This window comes from Amblyomma mixtum, chromosome 10 (genome assembly GCF_055824585.1).
Source record: "Amblyomma mixtum isolate Tamu chromosome 10, ASM5582458v1, whole genome shotgun sequence".
NCBI lineage: Eukaryota > Metazoa > Arthropoda > Arachnida > Ixodida > Ixodidae > Amblyomma > Amblyomma mixtum.
Window position 1 is genome coordinate 2,124,217 of NC_143021.1, and position 24,338 is coordinate 2,148,554.

The 24,338-nt window shown below is 48.7% G+C and overlaps 1 protein-coding gene across 7 annotated transcripts in view; it reads left to right on the top strand.

Moving 5' to 3' along the window:
• Positions 1–24,338, top strand: part of LOC149324983 (solute carrier family 41 member 3-like) — a 261,247-nt gene that overhangs the window by 171,161 nt on the left and 65,748 nt on the right. For all 7 annotated transcript variants that reach the window (XM_089562951.1, XM_089562952.1, XM_089562953.1 and 4 more), the window contains one exon: positions 2,668–2,738. In XM_089562951.1, the coding sequence (XP_089419077.1) occupies positions 2,668–2,738 (71 nt within the window). The remainder of the gene's footprint in view (positions 1–2,667; positions 2,739–24,338) is intronic.

Consider the following 24,338-nt stretch of genomic DNA (forward strand, 5'->3'; position numbering starts at 1 on the left):
AGGATGACGCTCTTTCGGGCGAGCCAGGAGGCGTCCGGTGGTGGTAATTGACTTGAATATTGTTCGCACCCCTTCCTTTCCGAGAATACCAGCCGAGGTTGTGCTGGCACCTTTTACGCATGATCTGCGTACGTGTCTTTCACGCTAGCGTATGCTTGTGCTAGGCGTAGAATTTTTTGCTCGTGTCTTTTTTGCTTTCAGGTGATAAGTGGAATGAACAAACTGTAGTATCCTTTTCTTTGGAGGTCAGTAAAAAAAATAGTCGCCATATTCGCTATTACAATGCCACGGAAAGCTGCGATCTGCACTCAGCGCAGCGCCGGATCCGCATCGGCAGCTTCTCCAGTCCTCAAAATGACGTCACGACCTCGCTTGACCAATCACGGGCGGCGGCGCGCCGCGCGGCGTGCCCCGCGGCACAGGCCGCATATTTCTGCTAAAAGAGGCAATTCGCGCTTGTTTTTGCCTTATTTGGATGCGATATTCGAGCATACAGCATGAAAAACTATAGGTCGCCGCTGCCAGCCGGATTTTCAAAAAAAGTGCTTCAGTCTCCCTTTAAGAGCTCATACTGTCGCCCAAAATTCTGCCACACTATAGCTGTCAATCAAACTGATGACATCATCGGTGGTGTAGTATGTCGTAACCCTAAATACTCATGTCGTGGTCATTAACTACACTGCATAGTTATTAGTGAGCAGTCAGTATTAAGTAATTATTAGTAATTAGTCATTAATTGGTAAACAGTCAACAGTTGGGTGTGACGTCATCAGTGCCACTAATGGTGTCACTGAATCAGAGTCGCTTCTCCCTACTGCGCATGAGCTTGCCGCTAGGTGGCGCCACCATAAAGCGCCTCTGCATTTAAGCGGGCAATCAGCAACAGAGGCGGTGGAAGTGGCGCGGAAAAGGCTTTCGACTCTACGGTCTCTATACTCCGTTTCATACACAGCAGGTAACGCTGTCAAAGCTAGCGCGCCTGTTCGCACAGGTTAAGTCCGCACGCAAAAAGCAGTTCGCCATACAACCAAAGCTAACACAAACATATTTCGTAGCGACAAATCTTAAGTGCCCTGACTGGCACCTCCTGGATTTCGTTTTACCTCGTGCCACATTTTCGCCCTGAGAGTCGTCGAGATTTCGAGAAGCAAAAAGTACACGTGGCGGTATGATACACGGTTGGTAGGGCGAATCGCTTCTACCAAATCCGCGCCTAAAAAGTAGTTCACTCTCCGCGAAAATTATGGCCAGAGAGCCCGAACACTGAGCGCCTTACAGCTTCGACCGTGATTTTCAATGCTACCTCATTTCTTTGTTTGGTTTATGGTTTAGTTTATGAGGTTTAACGTCCCAAAGCGACTAAGGCTATGAGAGACGCCGTAGTGGAGGGCTCCGGAAATTTCGACCACCTGGGGTTCTTTAACGTGCACTGACATCGCACAGTGCACGGGTCTCTATAATTTCTTCTCCAAAGAAATTCAACCTCCGCTGCCGGGATCGAAGTTGCATTCGTCGAAACAATGACCAGAGTTTCGAGAAGAATGAATGATGCGTGGCGAAGTAATGTGGTTTCGCGAACGCACTACTTCAGCAACCTCCGCAGCGTTGCCTGCTATGTGTGAAACGGAGTATAGAAAGTCAAAGTGCCCCCTGAATTTTTTTTTGTCATAACGAAACTCGTCCGAGGCCCCAAAAGAGCTCCACTGATGACGAGTGTGGCTCCGGCATGTGTCGGCTTTGGCTCATAGCTCGAATGCGTGGCAGTAGCAGAAGGCGGATCACTGCGCAGCACTGCTCCAGTAAATACCATAGCAAGTCTGAAGGTTGGTTTTGCTCGTCTGCCTCTTTCTACGCCGCGGGAGCAGCGCCCGGCATAGCTGTCTGTCACAGTGCGTGTCGCGCTCGAGCTTCGGGCCCTGGGGGCCTTCGCAGCTGCAGCGCTGCTTGCGCGAAGCTGCCTCGTGGGCCTTGATCTTCTCAGCTGGCTGCGTCGCAGGCGAAGGATGTTTTTCCTTTCCTCAACGAGGATGCACTCAGTGTTGCATCGACGCTACCTGTCTGCACTTTTGAAGTTAAGAGAGCAGAAAATTGGGCAAGTTGGTTGATATGCATACTGAAAAAATTGCGCAGAAAGAAACGAGGACAAAGCAAAGACAAGACAAGAACGAGCGCTAACTCACAACTGAAGATTTATTCCGAAACACATGCACATATAAATAGGAAAAAAAAAAACAAAACGGACCACACCAAGCAAAGATCAAGAATATCACATGTCACCCCCTGTATGCCGGAGTGATTTGGCCGAAAACCGGAACTCCTTATCAGAGAGGCGGACGGAAGTCTGGCTGATACATTTATCTCAGCTGATACGCACATGAAACGCTTCCATGAGTTCCCGCACAAGTGAATCCCTATGCATGAAAAGAATTGTTGCTTTGTCAAAGAGCGGTTTACACTGCAGCTTCTTATCACCCGCATCAGAAGTGCCCCAATGTTTTGGGAATAGCGCTCGTTCTTGTCTTTTCTTTGCTTTGTCCTCGTTCTTTCTGAGCAATTTTTTCAGAATGCACTTTTAAAGGCTGTGTCCCTGCAGGACTAAATAGCTGCTACAACGCTACCGGCAGCTACGGGCGTTAACGGAAGATTTTCTTTCTTTCTTCCGCTCAGTGGGGGCGGCTACATCCTGGAGTTCGCCAGCAAGTACGATGGCCTCGCTGCTTACCAACCAGTAATAAACGGTCAGCATTTTTGAATTTTTCCCTGCAAGCATGCAGTGTAATCCAGAAACTACGTGACGTGCCAAATGGAAAGAGTTGAATTGTTTCTCTCTGCCGGGAAGCCTTTGCACATGCACTGTATTCTGCTGGTCGATGCGACAAATTTTTTATTATGTTGGTTGCAGCGCTTCTGCGCTTGGTATTCTTTCTCTCACTGTTAAAATTCAGTTATATAGCAGAAGTGGATAATGAAAACTGAGGGCAGCTGAAATTTTCATTAATTGCTGTGCTGTTGGAAACTGAGTTATATTCGAAGTTCCCTACCGTACTCTATGGTTTATGGTTTATGGAGAGGTTCGATGTGCAAGCCAAGTTTCTTACAGCAGTGGCTACGATGGCGCCTTGACGGTGGATTTGATGCCGCTGTGATTCATCGAAATGATTCCGTCATCTGCAGTCACCGTCTTCTCGCATGGCACTCAAGTGCTGAGTGTTATGTGAGCATCTGCAGTCGAATAGGAGGACAGTACATTTTGCATGCCCGGCAAAATGTTACGGGCTCAAGAACCCGCCAAGCAGAAATCACAAACTGATGCATGAGCCACAACAAAACCCGACCGGCGGCGGCGATTCTCTCAGATCTCTCTCGCGCTCGTTCCGCGCGTTTTCTTCGGGCGCCGCGCTCTCTTGGACGGCGTACGCCGTAACCTGTAACAGTATACACAAGGAGCAAAAAAAAAAAAAAAAACTTGACAGTAGCTGAAAATGCGTGCTATTACGATGGCCTACTTTTCGCCGTTGGTTTCTTACAGTTCAGCACCAAGCGAACTTAGCGTGCAACTTGCTTCGTCCGTCAACCCATTCGTCAGGGAATAAAGTCTACGAGCGTGAGGTGATGTTTCCAGACCCTATGGATTCACACATATTGACTAGCCAAATTCACACACAGGACAGAGAAGGCAACAGAACAGAAGATTGTCCTGCGTGTGAATTTCGCTAGTGAATATGTGTGATACCGAGTACCAACTAGCCCAACTTAAAGCATTAGCAGTTACCTATGGATTCGTCTGTGCAGACTATCGCCCCGCGCTTATAACGTCCACTCGGTTGTGGACAAGTAATGAAACAAAAGGTAAATCAATTCACAATATCTGCTTCATCTCAACGCGACATTGTAAATGCCATTTCCTGGCTCCGTACATACTTATGAAAGGAATCAAATGCGGTTTAATGGCGTCCTAGTTGAAATCAAGAGGAAGAAATGGGCTTGGGCAGGGCATGTAATGCGAACGAAAGATAACCGCCTGTCCTTAAGGGTAACGAAGTGGATTCCTAGAGAAGGCAAGCGTAGCAGGGGGCGGCGTATGTAGGTGGCCGGTTGAGATTAGGAAGTTTGCGGGGATACGGTTTGCAGCTGGCAAAAAACAGGGCTTATTGGAGAGACATGGGAGAGGCCTTTGTCCTGCAGTGGGTCACGCGGATGATGATGAAGAGGTGTACACACTGAAGGCGAAAATAGCCGAAGAGTTCTACACAGATCTATACAGCAGCCAACGTAATCAGGACGTTAATTAGGGAGACACCAGCGCGCAGCTCTGGTACATCCCATCAGTAACGAAAGAGCTATTTCAGTACTTCAAAAAATGCTTCGGCGCGGCAGACAAGGACAAAACGTCATTGTCTGCCGCGCTTTAGGAGGAAGCTTTAGGAAAGCTTTAGGAGGAATAAAAATAGAGATTGTGCCACAAAATGTAGCCAGTCTGTATGCGCAAGGACTTATAACCTCAAGCGGGCTAGAAGCTTGGAAGAACGCTGAAGTCATCCTAATCAGTAAGCAAGGAGCCGTGAAGGACTTGAGAAATTCCCGACCAATCAGCTTACTGTTTCCTATAAGACATTTACTAAGTTGGAACATATTCTTAGAATAAGTGCAACGGCTCCAAAGAAGTCTTAAAGAAGGATTGGTGGAAAGGATGAACACAGCCTGCATTGGTGATAACTAGAGGCCGGATTTTTAGGCACTAAAAACCACGTTTTAGGCGCCATAAATAGGCGGCTAAAATTGCATTTTAGGCACCTAACGGAGAAAAATAGGCACTATAAACTTTATCAAAGGTACACACAGTTCCGAACTTCAGCGCGCAATATCTGCCGTAAAATAACACAAAAACACAGCAGGAATGATTTGGGACCTTAAGCAAGGTGCCAACATTAGAAGCCGATTTTTTTTTGGGCTGTCGCGCAACTTTTCGTACAATACAAATGCTTCAGCACAGCGAAAGGGACGGTTACCAACCCTTTTAAAACACTTTGGTATACCTCGAAACAAACAAATCGCTTGTCGTGTACAAGAGTAGAAACAGTGAACACCTTAACAGGAGGCCATGTATTTAGAAATAAACATTATTATTTGAGTCATTTACTCTATGGTTTGAGTGCATGAATGCGTTTTCGTATGCACGCACGACTGCCAGCTGTCTAGTGTGGCCTGCTCCACCAAGAGTACCGCCAAATGCCATTTGATGAAGATGGCATGCGGCTGGGGCACAAGGAACGAAAGTAAGGCAGGTTACCCAGGTGGAAATTTTAATCAGTTAAACTGTTTCCAGCAGGTTTATGGAAAATTTAGAGTTGGTTTCAATTGGAACCAACTGGAAATTATTTGGACGAAACTATACTTACTCCGTACACTTTCCGAAATGTGGTGCCATCTTGTCGACTACCACTTTAACTGCCAGTCATCAACAAGCTGCCACGATAAACTGGCAGAAAATAGGGAAAAGGTTGCTTCGACATTTTCGGCTGACGTGGTTGGTATTGTGTACACAGCCGGCGTAGGTGCAGTGTTCACCACAGCTGACTGACGAGGTGATCTAATGTTCCCAAGTGTGTGTTTTACTCGAAACTGAAATGGATTCGAAAGCAAACAGAATATGAAAGCAAAACCACAGCGTATTTCAGGCCCCTTTTCTGTAGAATAGGGCACTTTTAGGCACCCACGTCGGAAATAGGCATTTATAGGCACTGACCCCCAAAATAGGCATTTATAGGCACTATAAAAAGAGTATTAAACATATTGTCAACACCTAATTCGTGCTCATATGTAAAAATGGTCCGCCTACGAAGCGTTGAAAAAAATAGGCATTTGCCTAAAATCCGGTCTCTAGTGATAACTGTACCGTTTCTTTCCAAAATGCCGAGGGGATGGCTGTCAGAAATTTTTTAGCGCTTTCAGAATTTTATCTCTGTATTACTTTTATTTTTCTGACGCTGAGTTCTATCTGAAAAAAAAATGGCTTATGTATTGCGTCTTGTGTCGCGCCGGTGTTGTGTACTATCTATTTAGCAAGTATTGATCGCTCTTTACACGATCTTTTTAAGCGTTCTAACAATAACAGTGTTGGAAAAGTGTTCCGATACATGTATGACCTTTTAATTGATCTAAGCAACGCTTGTGCCATTTGGAATGATGATGCACGATTCAGTGGACTCAAAGCTGAGCAACACGGTAAAGGTACTTATGAGCTCTCGGTTCAAGGTACCCTGCAATTCTTAGATCTGTCTGTCAGGTTCATAGATGAGCGCGTATACTGGGCGTATTGCACTAGAGCAGGAAAGGAACTTCGGCCTTATAATTCTTCGCATTCGAAATTAGTCAGAAAAGGGGCATTGCTAACCCCAGCCTGAAATCCGCGCTCAGGAAGTGCTGCGTGCATGGCATGCAAGGTAGTTTTAATAACCAACTGGCAAGGCTTGATGCAGCTGGCTACCACGGGTCGGTTGTTAAGGTAGTGGCGGAAAAGCTTCTCAAGAAGACGAAGCCTGGCGCCAGCAAGGAATCTGTTGGAACCCTACAGGGTAAACTGAGGCCGGAAGTGACGCCTTACATCCACAAAACTGGCCGTGGCCTCAACAAGAGGCTATCCGGTACAACGTGCCGGTGGTTTTTTTCAGTCCCTAGAAAGCTTGGCCAGCTTGACCGACGCTTCACTGGTGGAAGGAAAAAAGGCCGGCTGTGAAAAGAGACATGAGAAGTGATTTGCAGAATGCGCCATCGGCGTTGTCTGCGAAGTTCCGCTGTCATGTAGCAAATCCTACATTGGCCAGACGGGGCGTTGTGTCAACTAATGGCGGAGGGTGGTGGTGGTGAAAACTTTTAATTCCTGAAATAGATTATGAAATAGATTACTGAAACAGATTACTGAAATAGATTATGGAAGCCACAGAGTGGCCCCCCTACATGGTCGGCGTCCCTATTCCGGGACACCGCATGACAATGCCCCGTCTCGCCCGTTTCACCAGAGCCCTTTGGGACTCAGGCGAGGAGCAGTTGAGGAGGGCAGTCTCCCATGCCGCTCTGGAAGGGGTAGGGGAAGGGGGGAGGTGGGGATTTTGAGTACATGCCCACACCATGTGGAAGATATCACAGGTCTCCCCACAGTGCGGGCATCGCCCATCCGTGTTAGGATCGTAATGCTTTAAGATTGCAGGACAGAGTATAGTACCTGTCTGCAGGCGCCTTAAAGTTCGCTCCTCCGTCTTACTCAGCCCCTTTGAAGGGGCCGGGAAAAGGCGGTGGATGTCGCTATAATTCGTTATAATTTTCCTGAATCGCAGCAGCGGCTGGTTAGTCTTCGAGCCAGAAGAGCTGGGATGAGGAGCCCGGTTAGTAAGCGCTCGGGCAGCCGCGAGCATGCGAAAGATATTAAGGAGGATGAGGGTGTCAGTCATAAAGACGGAAAACTGGGCGAGTTGGTGGGGATTCATACTTTTAACTGCGAAAAAAAATACGGACACAAAGGTAGAAGGCACGACACGAGCCCAGACTATCAACTAACTTTTTATTTCAGGAAACAGGTGCTTATAACAGGTGCTCGAAATAACCCAGGGCACAGACGCATAGAAACAAACGAAACACAATCACAAACATTGGCGCGTGCGCTGTCAATTCATTCATACAAAACAAACCCCCCCGAAAAAACAAGGAATAAAACCAACAGGTAGCATCCGGTCAGGCCAACGTTCCGTACTGCCTACTTGTGCTAAGATAATTGCGTAGGAAAGCTATCTCCTTATTTAGCAGGCCGACGCAAGATGAAGCGACGCATGCATCTGCTTTTTTCTTGATGAGATATGCTTCCACTATCTCCCTGCATATTTGGTCTCGGTGGCGTCTGAATAAGATTCTGGTCTTATTCAAAGCATCCATGGAAAGCATCCATGGCAATTCCTGCTGTGCAAAGCAAGGTTAGACGAGACCGCGCCCTTCAAAGACCTGCGGTGCTCCGCCATCCGCTCATTAATACACCGACCCGTCTGGGCGATGTATGACCTACCACACTTGAGGGGGACTTCATAAACCACCCCCGTGTCACAATCCGTGAACCTCTTTTCTTTCCTATGTGCTATCGTGCATCCACCCTTCCCTCGGTTGCCCTCTGGCTCAAGTTTGTCGCGTACAGCGCTACAGTCCCCCGCCAGCTTATTCATTGCGGTAAAAATGACGGTTGCTCCGTATCTAGCCCCCACTTTTTTTATCCGGTGCGAAATTCCGTGAACTTATGGAATCCCTACAATTCGTCCTTGCTTGCTCTCTTTTTGAACACCACCCGCCCTCCCTGTCTCGGCTAAGATTCTTTCAGTGATCTGGCCGAGAACAAGCTCAGGATAGCCGGCTTCCTTCGACCTCTTTGTCTGTGCTTGGAAGCTGGCCTGAACCCCATGCTCACAGGATTTTTCCAGGGAAGCTTTCAGACAGGAGGTCACTATGCCAGCCTTAATCAGTAGTTTCGAGTGCCCTGAACCATAGTTCAGCAGTGGTTTCGCCGTCCTAGGGTTGTACTCCCAACGTACTCCTTTTTCAAAGCACTCGACACTCAGGTCTAGGAACTGAAGAATACTCAGGCTTGGTAGTTTAAAGGTGAACTTCAAGCCGTCTCCCTTTTCCCTGAAAATTTTGACGACTTCCCGAACCACCCTGAGAGACCTCGATAGCGGGAAAACCAAAAAAAATCATCCACATAACGGAATACCTTTCCTGCAAGATCAACAAGATCTTCCGCCAGTTCCTGATCCATTCTACTTAAGAAAATGTCTCAAAATGGGCGCAACTCTAGAGCTTATGCACACTCACGACCTCTGGACAAAGGGTTTCCCACCCAACGAAAGTAGAATCTAGGTAAAAAGAAAGCAGCTCAAGGAAACTTTCCACCGATATGCCACATTTGGCCACAAAACCCACCTCCTCGTCGTTGCAGTCTTCCACTTTCTTCATGAGCTGAGCGTGGGGTAGAGAGTAAAATAAGTTCTCTATGTCTATACTGAAGGCAAAGTACTTTTTTTCTTCCAGCTCGGAAAGGAACTTGACAACACTTGCAGAATTCTTCAACAAGAAAGGGTCTTCGTGTTCACTGCGGACTTGTGGGGGAGAATCGACGTCAACGCCGGGTTTGGGATGAGTGGTACAAGGCAGCTGAAAGCCTCACCGAGTTCCTGTGGAATACCATTCGCCCCACGCTGCCCACCAAGAAGAAAGTGTCAGCGATCACAGGAAGGGTCACAGTTCTAGACAACAGAGTGATTGAAGACAGACATGAACGGACACTCGAAATGGTACCTAAGTTCTGCCTCGAACCTGCCATGACGTCGCTAGAGAGATTAGCGCTGTCGCGTTCGGTGTCCAAGGTTGTGCCCGATGAAGACAAGGCAAGATGCCTGAAGGAATGCTCGGTTTGTCTGATAGACCGAGGAAAGGACAAGAAGACACCTACCACGATGAAAAGGTTGGTGGACTATTTAGTAGCTGAGGGACTGCGCCCTCTCTTGTCAGATAAAGAAGGGTTCTTCGTCCTAGCTCCAGAAGTGATTTTCGGTAAAAAAGTGGGAGAAGCACTGAAGAAAAACTTCAAAGAGGTGACTTGAAGCCAGCTGCTATCAAAAAAAATATCTGCCTCTCCCGTAAACGAGAGTAGAGTAAGCATGAAATGTTTACGGGCCTAATGTCATCTCGGTGGACACCCGAACCGCACCGTACAGGAAGGGAGGAACGCCACCACCCGTTCAGCGCGATGCCTTGCCATTTGAACGAAAGGTTTTTTGAGGAAAGGAAATGGCGCAGTAATTCTCTGCCATTTCGGTGGACACCCGAACCGCACCGTAAAGGAAGGGAGGAACGCCACCACCCGTTCGGCGCGATGCCTTGCCCTTTGAACGCAGCGCTTCTCCCCCGGATCACGTATGACAACGAAGTGTAACGTGGCATTTATGCGCTTTTTGCACGCGTTATTAGAAATCGGAAATTATAATTCCGTGCATTATCAAACCCACAGCTCCACTGATATCTTGATAAACATTGAGAAGGCACTGGCAGCAGTTATTTTTTGTCTCATTTGGAGACCAACCGGCGCTTGCATGCCGGTCGCGTAAGAGGGCTTAGAGAGTCTCGTTAAATCTCGTTAAGTCTCGTACGGTGCCCGGATGTTCTCGTTTCAGAGCCCGGATGACTGGAATTCAGTGCCCGGATGAGTGGATTTCAGTGCCCGGATGACTGGAATTCAGTGCCCGGATGAGTGGATTTCAGTGCCCGGATGACTGGAATTCAGTGCCCGGATGAGTGGATTTCAGTGCCCGGATGACTGGAATTCAGTGCCCGGATGAGTGGATTTCAGTGCCCGGATGATGGCTCTCGGTCTCGGCGTGACGTCACAACACTGCCGACAACGGGAGCTAAAAGCATTTCATGCTTAAAACAAGTCATAGTTTTGCTGCAGGGAATGAACCTTGACGGTCTGGCTGCTGCTGTCAACAAGAGTAGAAGTAACATTCTGGAACTCTTGTTCACGGCAAAAATGCATAAGCCTACCGTTCCATTTAGGGCTATTGTGTCGGAGCGGAACACTTGGCAGCATGTCATTTCAGGGTTCCTACAGCGACAATTGGGTTCACTTACGATTTCGGACCCTTTCGTGTTGAAGAATTCTGCAAGTGTTGTCATGTTCCTTTCCGAGCTGGAAGAGAAAAAGTACTTTGCCTGCAGCATAGACGTAGAGGACTTATTTTACTCTCTACCCCACGCTCAGCTCATGAAGAAAGTGGAAGACTGCATTGTCATGGACAACGACGAGGTGTCTTTTGTGGCCAAATGTGGTATATCGATGGAAAGTTTCCTTGAGCTGCTTTCTTTGTACCTGGATTCTACTTTCGTTGGCTGGGGTGGGAAACTCTTTGTCCAGAGGTCGGGAGTGTGCATAGGCTCTAGAGTGGCGCCCATTTTGAGTGACATTTTAAGGCGGAAGCCTTTAATGCCTCATCGTTGTAAGCAGGAGTTGTCGACAGAAATGTCACGCTTTTCAGTTGGTCGAAACGGTCGTGACGTCACATTGCGCGAATTGTAACTGGGCGCCAATTGTACTTTGGCTTGTAACCATGCAACCAATTAAAGGGATCACATAGTGATGCTTCAGGTAACGGGACTGAGGTTACTTAATTCTTTAATTAACCAAGTAGCCTAATTAACCTTTCTAGTCAGACCAGACAAATAAAGAAAACAGCGTAGGAAATTGGTCGAGTTGGGGTATCGAACCAGGGTCACCGGAGTGCGCGACGGAACGTCCAACAAGGCTCCGCTCCCTTCCTAGCCTTTCGAATCTATCAAAATTGCATACGGGATACGGACCCCGCACACCGTTACCTTATATGGGCCCCTGCTCATCAGGGGTTGGCAGGAAACGAGGCAGCAGACGCAGCCGCCGGCGCGCTCTCTCACCGGGCTGTTTTCTCTCCCCACGCGATCAGGAACCCGATTTTAATCCGGTCTATACATTCAAAGATATTACAACCTATTATCAAGACAGTCATTGCCTTTACCCTCGCCCATGTAAATGCCTGAAGAAGGTGGATGAGCGGCTCCTTCTCCGCCTTCTCACCAATAAATTTCTGTGCCCGGCAGCACTAAAACATTTTGACCCCTCCTTTAATGGCAGCTGCCCGCACTGTAGTGCGGTGTCTTCTGACACCTATCACATGGTGTGGGCCTGCCCCTCCAACCCGACTATTCCCCCCATCCCCAACCCAACCCGGGAGGACTGGGAGGCGACCCTGCTCGGCTGCCACGACTTACATGCCCAACAAGCCTTAGTCGGGTGCGCCCGGGCACTAAGCGGGCCAATTTCCGCCTCTACCTTGAAACTTTCGAGTCCTTACCAGCCGTGGTTTCCCTTCAAGAGCCAGGCCTGGGCGCCACAATTTCAAATTACACGACGTTCCAACAGGAACCCGCGTCTTGTCTTCTCGTTCACAAAAACTACACAGCCAACCTAGTGGATCTCGACCTCCAACTAGAGTACTCTTATGTAATGGTGACCCTCCTACCAGTCCGCCGCAGGGACCCACCGTTGCATATAATCAACGTGTACTCCTCTCCCAAACTACAGCGAGTGACTTTTGCGGACCTCTTTAGCCGTGCGCTAAGAGTAGCGTGCCGCGACCCCCTGCTGATTGTGGGCAACTTTAAAGCTCCCAGTCACCTGGGGGGTATCGCAAGGAGGAGTCGCGCGGGCGTAAGCTGGCGGAGCTTGCGTCCACGTTGGGCCTCACCCTCCACACGGACCCTGTCCACCCAACCCGGCTAGGAAATTCCGTGACACGGGATACGTGTCCAGACTTACGAGACAACATACGACACGCAGACTGGCTCAACATACGCGCAACATACGACACGCAGACTGGCTCAACACCGAGGAGACCCTCGGTAGCGACCACTGCATCCTTAACACTACAATAAGCACACGCCCCCTCAAGCGTCCCAGAACACAAGCCCGTATCCCAGATTGAACGAAATTCAGGCAAAATTTTCACCCACTTGATAACACATCCATTTCCGAGCAAGACTACCCAGCATGGTCCCAACAGCTGCTGAAACACCTTTTCTCGCATGAAACTCAGATCCAGCTCTCAGAGGCGGTCACGGACGTGGATAACCACCTTCTACACCTCTGGGAAGCCCGTCGTAGCCTCGTCCGCCGTTGGCGACGACAAAAACATAACAGCTTGCCGAGCTTACCCAGAAAGCGGCAGAGTACGCGGCCCAACTCGCCGACTCCAACTGGGTGGATAGATGTAACACGGCCGCGCGAAAAATGTCCAGCCGCAACACGTGGCGTCTCTTTCGAGGCCTACTCGACCCAACCCAAACACGAACCGAAACACAAAAACATTTTCAGCGAGCCATTCACGCTTTCCCTGGAAACACAACTCAACTGGCACAGATACTTCGGGACTAGAATCTGTGCACAGCCCAAGACCCCCGTGGAACTGCGTACTCTTATGCAGGCAAGGACAACACGGAGCTGGATCAACCTTTCCAGCTCCATGATCTGCGGGCAGCTCTTGCCAAAATTAAACGGGGCACTGCGCCGGGAAGGGATAAGGTCACCGTCAAGCTTTTGACGAACCTGCCCGACTTGGCATACCAGTCCCTCCTAGACTACATTTATTTATTTATTTATTTATTTATTTATTTATTTATTATACCTCAAATGCCCCAATTGGGGTATTACATGAGGGGTGTGCTTATTACAGGCGTTATGTTATTCTTTCGATGAATGACTTGAAGCGGTCTGGATGAATGTGGCGAACTGCTTCGGCAGGAAGGTGATTCCAGTCCTTTGCTGTCTGAACGAAAAAAGCGTTCAGATGCGCAGTGGTATGTGCTGATGGCGGGTAGACTGCTTTGCCGTGGTTAAGGCGGTGAGAGACTCGATGTGCAGGGACGATTACACAGCTTCCAAGTGATGAGTGGTAAAACTTGTGAAAAAGGCATAGTCTGGCTATTTTACGTCGCGAATCGAGGGATGGAAGATTAGATTGCAACTTCATATTAGTGACACTTGAATGATAGGAGTAGTTCGAATGAATGAATCTTGCTGCACGATTTTGAATGGATTCGAGGGCGAGAAAAAGATTTGACTGATGAGGGTCCCAAACTGCACATGCGTACTCCAATTTGGGATGGACGAGTGTTAGGTAGGTAAGCTTTTTTATAGAAGGAGGTGCTAGACGCAGGTTACGACGTAAAAAACCGAGCACGCGGTTGGCGTCTTTAGTAATGTTAGAAATGTGGGACGCCCAGTTCAGGGAATTAGAAATGGTGACACCAAGGTATTTACAAGATTGAACAGCGGAAATTACGGAGCCAGAGATATAGTAATTTGGTGAAACAAAGGACTACCTGCGATGAAATGTAATTAACGATGTTTTATTAGTGTTTAAAGACATGAGCCATTTGCTGCACCAAGTGATACCAGTAGGCAAGTCATTAATGTAGATTAAGAAAAGCAAAGGGCCGAGTACTGTGCCTTGTGGCACACCAGAAACAACGGGGTGCATGGGGGAGGAGTGTCCATTAGCATGTACGAACTGTTGACGGTTAGTGAGGAAGCTTCGTATCCAATCAAGAATGAGAGGGTTAAGGTTCAGTCGTGAAAGTTAAAAAAAAAGCCGTCTATGGGGAACTTTGTCGAAAGCTTTCTCAAAATCCAAAAATAATGCATCCACTGGTATGTTAAGGTCTAGGTTAGTACTAACGTCATTAATGAAGAGAGCTAGTTGAGTGTCACATGACATACCTTTTCGGAAACCGTGCTGACACGGATGAAAGAAATTTACTGATATAAGGAATTTGGCGATGTGAGAGTAAATTACATGTTCCATTAACTTCGAAGAAATGCTTGTGAGGGATATGGGACGATAGCTCTTGCATGAAGATGGCAAACCTTTTTTTGGTACTGGAATCACCTTGCCTACCTTCCAGTCCTGTGGCACCACTCCAGATGATAATGATTGCTGAAATATGTACGAGAGTATTAGGCTTGTAGTATTTTTTGTGTTCTTGAGTAGTTTGGAGTTGATCCCGTCGACACCGGCTTAGGATGAGACCTTAAGGTTGTCTATTAAATTCTCGATGCCAATAGCGTCAAAGGTAATGGCAGGCATGACTGGGTGATTGTATTGCGGGAAATCTAGGAGGTTATCTTCAGGCTCATTAGTAAATACGGATGAAAATACGGAATTTAGAGCTTGAGGCACTGCCGGATCAGGAATGGGATTGTTGTGTTCATCGAGAAGAGATATGGGATTGGATTGGGTTGGGTTAATAATTTTCCAGAATTGTCTAGGAGTTGTGAGTAGCATATTAGGCAATGTATTTGAATAGAAGGCGCGCTTAGTTCTAGTGATCAGTGATTGAAGTGTTTTGTCAGTGGTGTAGTATTTTTCCCAAGCGGAAGGGGTGTTTAAGCGTTTAGCTGTTCAATATTGTCTTTTATTTTTGTTGCTTAGGCGCTTTAATGTAGTGTTGAACCAGGGGGACATTGATCTTTCGGTTACGGTTATAGAGGGAACATGTGCATCGATGAGTTCGTGCATTTTGTGCTTGAAAAGCGACCAGTTGGTTTCAATGGAACGAGTGGTAAAATTTGCTAGATACGACGTGCTAAACTCAGATAACTTATCATTTAATTTTGCGTAATTCCGTTTATGATAAAGTGTTAGTTTCTTCTTAGCTTTTTTGGTATGAGGTAGCTGGCAGTAGATCGAGGCTTGTATTATTTTGTGATCACTAATGCCACATAGATACGTAAGGGAAGATATGTTGTCGGGGTGGGAAGTGAGCACTAAGTCTAGTATGTTCGCGGAATGGTTATCTTCTCTAGTGGGGATGGAAACAAGCTGGGATAACCCGAATGTAAGGCATGCATTGACGAAATCGCTTTCGGCGTTATTTTTAGCTGTTCTTAATGTGACGTCAGACCATGTGATGGCAGGAAAGTTAAAATCACCAAACAGGAAAATGGAGGCTTGGCGGTATGACGATGTTAAAAAGTGAACGGCGTTGTAGAAGTGTTCAGAAAACGAGGGATCTGCGTCTGGGGCTCGATAGAAGGTTCTGATAATAATGGGTGGGTATGAGATGTTGCATATTACAAACACGGCTTCTAAAGAAGAAGTGATGTTAATTAGAGTGCAGTGGAGGGAGTGGTGGGTAGCTATGAGTACACCACCGCCGCGCCTATCTTCGCGATCACGCCGGAAGATATTGAATTCAGGAAGAAATGAAAGAATTTCTGTGTCGTGGATGGTTGAGTTTAACCATGTTTCAGTTAATATGATAAGCTTGCTTTCCGTCGTGCCGATTAGGCTACGAAGTGTGTCAAGCTTGGGTAGTAAACTTCTTATGTTAGTGTACAGAAATGATACGGCATTCGTATTATGAGTCGTGCTGGTGTTGCGGTCTAGCTACAGGGTTATTGGGACGACTTTCCGCATAGTATGGTTAAATATGTACGCTTTGTTGTTGATAATGAGTTTGTTATGACGCAGCTTAAATGTTTTCGGTTGTGCCTTTCCATATTCGACGAGATGTTTCCGTGCGGTACGGGTTTTCAGTGAGTAGTCCTGGCTTATGCGGTAGTCCATGTTCTTCAGCTTGTTTGCGTTAGAAAGTATCTGTTCTTTTAGTCTTGAAGCGTGCGAATTTTACTACAATAGGCCTAGTTTTCTTAGAATCAAATTTCCCCAGCCGGTGCGCCCGTTCGATGTCCGTAGGTGTAATTTCAATGTTCAGTTTAGTACTACAGAAATTTACGTCTGAGTCCTCAGACTCCGACCACGTTTCTTGTTCTTCATCGGTTAGTCCAAAGAACAAAAGGTTAGAACGATGTGCCCTGTCCTCCTGATCATCAAGCCTGCTTGTTATGGATGATATTTCATACGCGTTCTCCTCAACGAGCGCCTGGATGTTTTCGACTTGAGATTTTAGTGCTTGTATTGAAGAAAACTCGCTTTCAATTTTGGATAGCCTCTGCCTGATTTCGTCAAGTACTTCATCGTTCCGGGAGAGTTTAGTTTTCATCGATTTCGTTTAGTATAGAGGTTTGCCCTTCTCGGATTTGATTGAGTGCCGCCATTATGTCATCAGACGCTTCAGTTGAGGATGTACGCGTGTTAGGGCCGGGATTCAGTTCTACGTCGCCAGCTAGTGCTAGCAATTCGAACAATACATGTGCACAGTCGCGAACAATATCAATGCAACAACAGGGGCTCGGCAGCACTAACAAAGCAGAATAGCGGGTACGCAGTGCGTACAGAGAATGCTGGTTAATTACCTGAAAGGTGAGAAGATTGCCGATGTAAGACGACCGCATCGCAGTTGTGCTGCCGAGCCCACTGAAGGGTGCGATGGAATGGGGGGCGTTTTTAAAGGGTCTGGGTGATGTCGCTCTCGGTGCGGAGGCCGGGTTGTGACAGGCGGATGGCGACAAGATGGCGTCGATGTGTCCAAGAGCGCCACGGGGCAGCGGTGCAAGGAACTCTGTCCGCTGGATGGTTCGAATGACGGGCTGCATGACGAGGCAGGAACTTCCGCACGGGCAGCGCACCGATCAGTCCATGGCGCAGAAGCAGCAACACCGAAACCACCGGTATCGCTCGGTGCTGGCGATAGGGCCAGAAAAAGCACCTGAAAGGTGAGAAGATTGCCGGTTTAAGACGACCGCATCGCAGTTGTACTGCCGAGCCCACTGAAGGATGCGATGGAATGGGGGGCGTTTTTAAAGGGTCTGGGTGATGTCGATCTCGATGCGGAGGCCGGGTTGTGACAGGCGGATGGCGACAAGCTCGGCGTCGATGTGTCCAAGAGCGCCACGGGGCAGCGGTGCAAGGAACTCTGTCCGCTGGATGGTTCGAATGACGGGCTGCATGACGAGGCAGGAACTTCCGCACGGGCAGCGCACCGATCAGTCCATGGCGCAGAAGCAGCAACACCGAAACCACCGGTATCGCTCGGTGCTGGCGATAGGGCCAGAAAAAGCACCTGAAAGGTGAGAAGATTGCCGGTTTAAGACGACCGCATCGCAGTTGTACTGCCGAGCCCACTCAGAATTCAATTCACTCAGAATCAGAATCACTCAGAATCAATGCAATTTGGCGCGGGGACACCTCCCTGCCAATTGACTGGAAAACGGCTCTGGTCACATTTATTCCTAAAGCAGGCAAACCAATTGACACAGATAACCTTCGCCCCATCTCTCTCACCTCTTGTGTGGGCAAACTAATGGAGACGATGGTGCGGGATAGGTTATCAGCATATCTTGAAAACAAACATGTTTTTGCGAGCACCATGTTCGGATTCCGCCCACACAGATCCGCACAAGATGTCCTCCTGCAACTTAATCGGGAAATCCTTGACCCCCTCGAATCCCCCATAATGACCGGGTAGTACTCGCCTTGGATCTTAAAGGGGCATTTTACAATGCAACACACGAGCTCTTACTGACTAACCTAAGCCAGACCGACTGTGGTCTGAACACCTTCCGAAACATAAGCCAATTTTTAATGGATCGTCTATCCTACATCCGAATACAAGATACAGAGCACGGTCCCTACCTACTCGGCACGCGGGGAACCCCCCAAGGGGCGGTACTTTCCCCGCTGCTCTTCAATCTGGCTATGATGCACCTGCCGGCACAGCTGGAGGGTGTTGCCGGCGTGCAGCACGCCCTGTATGCCGATGACATCACCCTGTGGGCCACGCAAAGTAGCACAGGGGACATTGAAACCAGCCTGCAAACAGCAGCGACGATAGTAGACCGCTACGCCCGTCGCTGCGGTCTTCAATGTTCCCCTCAAAAATCGGAATTTGTGCACCTCCGCCCCTCGCAGAAGTGCACAGCTAAAATCTCTCTTTCTCTTGAGAGTGGTCCCATACGCGAAAGTCACGAGATACGGGTACTAGGACTCTACATCCACAAACACAGGCGGCCAGACACTACATTAGCCAAACTCTGTAAGGTGGGGGACCAGGTGGGCCGCATGATCCGCCGGGTTTCCAACAAACGCGGGGGGTTACGAAGTAAGGATGCCTTGCGGCTGGCAAACGCCTTTGTAACCAGTCGAATTCTCTATTCGACTCCTTATCACTACCTTCGGAAACAAGACGAGGATGCGCTTGAGGTCATCCTTCGCAGAATTATTAAGCGTGCCCTTGACCTCCCCATCACTACTTCAAACAGCCGGCTTATGGCTCTAGGGGTGGTAAATACTTTCCGGGAGCTCCGGGAGGCGCACCTTACAAACCACTACACGCGCTTGTCGCTAACGGAGTCGGGTCGCCGCCTTCTTGCTCGACTCATACAACACACCCCTCCAATGGAAGACAGGTTTCGCATCCCAGAACTGTGGAGACGTGCCCTCCACTTGCGGCCTCTTCCAGCAAACATTTCACACGAAGACCATAATGGTCGGCGCCTGGCACGAGCGGAATCGCTAGCCCGACATTATGGCAACAAAACAGGTGTATACTACGTGGATGCCTCCGGTCCTCACCACAGGGGATGGTACACGGTCGCGGTGGTTCGCAACAGCAGTACAGTTAACTAACGGCCTCACCTTCCGAGCCAGCAGTGTAACACAAGCAGAAGATGTCGCGATTGCTCTCGCGGCCTCACATTCCGATTCAAAATACATAATCACCGACTCGCGAGGGGCCTGTCGGAACGTCGAACAAGGCTGCACTCCCTTCCCTAGCCTATCTAATCTACCAAAATTGCATACGGGATACGGACCCCGCACACCGTTACCTCATATGGGCCCCTGCTCATCAGGGGTTGGCAGGAAACGAGGCAGCAGACGCAGCCGCCCGCGCTCTCTCTCACCGGGCTGTTTTCTCCTCCCCATCCGATCAAGAACCCGATTTTAATCCGGTCTATACAGTCAAAGATATTACAACATATTATCAAAATTGTCATCGCCTTTACCCTAGCCCATGTAAAGGCCTGAAGAAGGCGGATGAGCGGCTCCTTCTCCGCCTTCTCACCAATACATTGATGTGCCCGGCAGTGCTAAAACATTTTGACCCGTCCTTTAGCGGCAGCTGCCCACACTGTAGGGCAGTGTCTTCTGACACCTATCACATGGTGTGGGCCTGCCCCTCCAACCCGACTATTCCCCCCATCCCCAACTTAACCCGGAACGACTGGGAGGCGACCCTGCTCGGCTGCCACGACTTACAGGCCCAACAAGCCTTAGTCGGGCGCGCCCGGGCGGCGGCCACCGCCACTGGAGTCCCATACTAGGGACCTCCACCTAGTGTTTGTAAGGATCGGTCCCTTACGGGCTGATCCAAACATACCTCCTCTTCATTCTTAATAAATGTTTTCACCACCACCACCACCCTAGTGAATACGGTGTCTTCGTTCACTCCAATCTTCCTCCCTTCCCGTTACGGCGAGGTTCAGGTGTCCACCGAGATATGCAAGACAGACACATTTCCTTTCCTCAAAAACCAATTTAACGACGAGCAAGGCGTAGATCTAAACGGGCGATGGCGTTCTGTGGACTCCCTAGCTGCGTTGCAAGACGCTGTCGCGTTCCACTCTTAGAGGCGAAGCTTAACATCTTGAAAGTAGTTTGGACGGCGCGAAAACAACAAAGACAAAGGAGACACGAACACAACAGGACGGGCGCCAACTTGCAACTGAAGTTTATTGCACCAGACCCCTACATTTTATGCATCACCCGAGCCATATCTCGCAAGCGTATCACACAACAAAACGAAATTATCATCAAAAGTCCGAACACCGGAAGTAGCGCCTACTTCCGGTGTTCGGACTTTTGATGATAATTTCGTTTTGTTGTGTGATACGCTTGCGAGATATGGCTCGGGTGATGCATAAAATGTAGGGGTCTGGTGCAATAAACTTCAGTTGCAAGTTGGCGCCCGTCCTGTTGTGTTCGTGTCTCCTTTGTCTTTGTTGTTTTCGCGCCGTCCGAACTACTTTCAAGATATGAACCAACTAGCCCAAATCAAAGTACTTCTTAACATCTTAACCACACATAAGTGATACAAGCAGCACCACCACGCTTATGGCTTCCACCTCACCGCACTTTAGGTCAACAAAGCGCCCCCCTCAATTTTCGTTAGTAGAACGGATCAGGAACTGGCGGAAGATCTTGTTGATCTTGCAGGAAAGGTATTCCTTTATGTGGATGATTTTTTGGTTTTCCCGCTATCGAAGTCTCCCAGGGTGGTTCTGGACGTTGTCAAAATTTTCAGGAAAAGGGGCGACGGCTTGAAGTTCACCTTTGAACTACCAAGCCTGAGTACTCTTCAGTTCCTAGACATGAGTATCGAGTGCCTTGAAAAAAGATGCCCAGGCTTAGCTTGGTTAAGCCAAGAATGCGTTGCATATTGCGCGGTCTTTTTTTTTGAGGGCGAGGCATTGCTTGGCGGCACTCGATTTTCACGGCAAGACGTCACGCGCCGGCGCTTTTCCTCCGGCTGTCGTGACGTCACGTCACGTGATTGCGCTCCCGGCCGCGCCCAAGGGCTGAACTGAGTGACTGCAATATGCAACGCATAAAAGGAGTATGTTGGGAGTACCACCCTAGGACGGCGAAACCACTCCTGAACTATGGTTCAGGGCACTCGAAACTGATTAAGGCTGGCATAGTGACCTCCTGTCTGAAAGCTTCCCTGGAAAAATCCTGTGAGCATGGGGTTCAGGCCAGCTTCCAAGCACAGATAAAGAGGTCGAAGGAAGCCGGCTATCCTGAGCATGTTCTCGGCCAGATCACTGAAAGAATCTTAGCCGAGACAGGGAGGGCGGGTGGTGTTCAAAAAGAGAGCAAGCAAGGACGAATTGTAGGGATTCCATAAGTTCACGGAATTTCGCACCGGATAAAAAAAGTGGGGGCTAGATACGGAGCAACCGTCATTTTTACCGCAAGGAATAAGCTGGCGGGGGTCTGTAGCGCTGTACGCGACAAGCTTGAGCCAGAGGGCAACCAAGGGAAGGGTGGATGCACGATAGCGCATAGGATAGAAAACAGGTTCACGGATTGTGACACGGGGGTGGTTTATGAAGGCCCCCTCAAGTGTGGTAGGTCATACATCGGCCAGACGGGTCGGTGTATTAATGAGCGGATGGCGGAGCACCGCAGGTCTTTGAAGGGCGCGGTCTCGTCTAACCTTGCTTTGCACAGCAGGAATTGCCATGGATGCTTTCCATGGATGCTTTGAATAAGACCAGAATCTTATTCAGACGCCACCGAGACCAAATATGCAGGGAGATAGTGGAAGCATATCTCATCAAGAAAAAAGCAGATGCATGCGTCGCTTCACCTTCCGTCGGCCTGCTAAATAAGGAGATAGCTTTCCTACGCAATTATCTTAGCACAAGTAGGCAGTACGGAACAATGGCCTGACCGGATGCTACCTGTTGGTTTTATTCCTTGTTTTTTTTTTTTTTTTCGGGGGGGGGGGGGTTTGGGGGGTTTTGTTTTGTATGAATGAATTGACAGCGCACGCGCCAAAGTTTGTGATTGTGTTTCGTTTGTTTCTACGGTCTGTGCCCTGGGTTATTTCGAGCTTTCATAAGCACCTGTTTCCTGAAATAAAAATTTAGTTGATAGTCTGCGCTCGTGTCGTGTCTTCTACCTTTGCGTCCGTATTTTGTTGCGCATTTAAAAGTGTGAGTGCCAATCATGTTGAGACTCTCGCACTTGTAGTGGCTATGCACCGAACTATCAGGACAGAAGGTATTGAGAAGACACATGTTGCAATCTACTCGAGAGACAATAAGAGCTTAGTTAATGAAGAATTCTGGGTCGCGTTGTGTTACAGAGGGCACAGTCGCAGGTTGCCGTTGCAGCGGTTAACAAGAGAGTGTTGGCCGTCTCTCGAACGCGTCCCCTGCAAGCGTCTCAGGATACCTGATACGGGCCGCCCGCTCGGACCCGGCGGCGTCTTGCGGGGGTGCGCGCGTATGGGGGGGGGGGGGGGGGGGGGGTAGTGGCTTTCGTGTGCGCCGAGAGCCGGGTTTATCGCTCTTTTGCCCCTTCTATCTCTGCACTGTTCAAACTCGTTCTTTGGTACTACTTTACCATTTCCCCCTCCCCGTTTGTTTGCCGCGGCCCGTGTGAGACTTGTCGTGCTGTCTGTTATACGGTCCCCTGCCCTCATTCTCAAGTTTGTTTCCAGGGCGGAGATTATACCTCCTCGCTTGTGCTGTGTCCTTATATTGACGAAACGGATTCATTGTAAGCCTGCCCTGACGACGGGAATACCATTCCCGAAACTGTTGGCAAAATAAACGTTAAAAGAACAGTCGCGTTTGTCGTAATACTGTACCTAAACTAGTAAACTGGGCCATTGGAACTTATACTGAATACAATATATATATATATATATATATATATATATAATGTAGGATGGGGGTTTGTTAAAGGCACTGGGACCTCAGGAGCAGGGCGGCAACAGTCCGTGGTCGGCGAAGGCGAGAACACAGCACGCGCAGCGATGGCAGCGCCGCCGCTAAGCAGAACGGTCGTCTTCGTCTTCACAATTGCCCCCGGGGAAAAGAGGAGCCAACCTGGCGACTTAGGGCGCGGGCAGGACGGCTGGGTCGTAGAATGGCTTGAGGCGCTGGACGTGAACAGTCTCGCGTCCACGGCAGCGGCGATCAGAAGACGGCACGAGAGGTTCGACTGTGTAATTAACTGGAGACGTACGCGCCAGGACACGGTATGGGCCATGGTATTTGGCGAGAAATTTTGACGACAGGCCCGGAGTATTTGTCGGAATCCAGAGCCACACAAGGGAGCCATTGGGGAAGTGTGGCGTTGTTTGATTGTGGTCGTGGCGGGATTTCTCTCTGCACTGGTTGTCAGTTGTGAGAGCACGGGCGATGCGGCGACAGTCTTCGGCGTGCTGGGTGGCTTCAGATAGAGGCGTATACTCGGAAGCGTCGGGTTGGGACGGCAGAATGGTGTCGATGGTAGCAGAAGGGTGGCGGCCGTAAAGGAGAAAGAAAGGAGAGAAGCCAGTAGTGGACTGCGTTGCGGTATTGTACGCATAGGTTACATACGGAAGCACAAGATCCCAATTAGACTGGTTTGAAGAGACGTACATAGATAACATGTCACCGAGGGTACGGTTAAAGCGCTCGGTGAGACCGTTGGTTTGCGGATGATATGCGGAGGTGGTGCGATGAATTATTTATTTTATTTATTTAGAACATACTGCAGGCCTACAGCAGGCCCAAGCAGGAGGGGCGAATACATAATATATGCAAAAAAGAACAGGTTTAGCAAAATTGAAAAATGTTAAATACAAGTTGTAACAAAAAATACAGCAATAAATACAAGTAATAAAGGAGTAATTACTCATTGGCATCCACCCAAGCGCAGCCATACGGCTACAAAGGAAAGCTGTACAGCTTTCTCAGAAACTTCGTAGTTAAAGAAAAATTCGTCCTGGTCCGGGGTTCGAACCCGGAACCACCGCCACACCGGAGCAGTCGCTCTACCAATTGAGCTAACCGGGACGGCAAGCTTATGGTAGGGCGAGAGCGAATTGATCAGTAACTCGAAGTGGGAAGAGTGTTGGTCAAATGTTTAGCCAATGTTTAGCCAAATGTTGACCAATAAATACAAGGCTCAGATGCAAAATACAAAAAGTAAACGTAGAAATAAATAGCTCTCAAATTAAATGCTGTGAAGAAAACATAGAGTCAAAAGAATCAGCTCTGGTAAAGAGATCTGGCGGACACCTGTTCCACTCCTCAA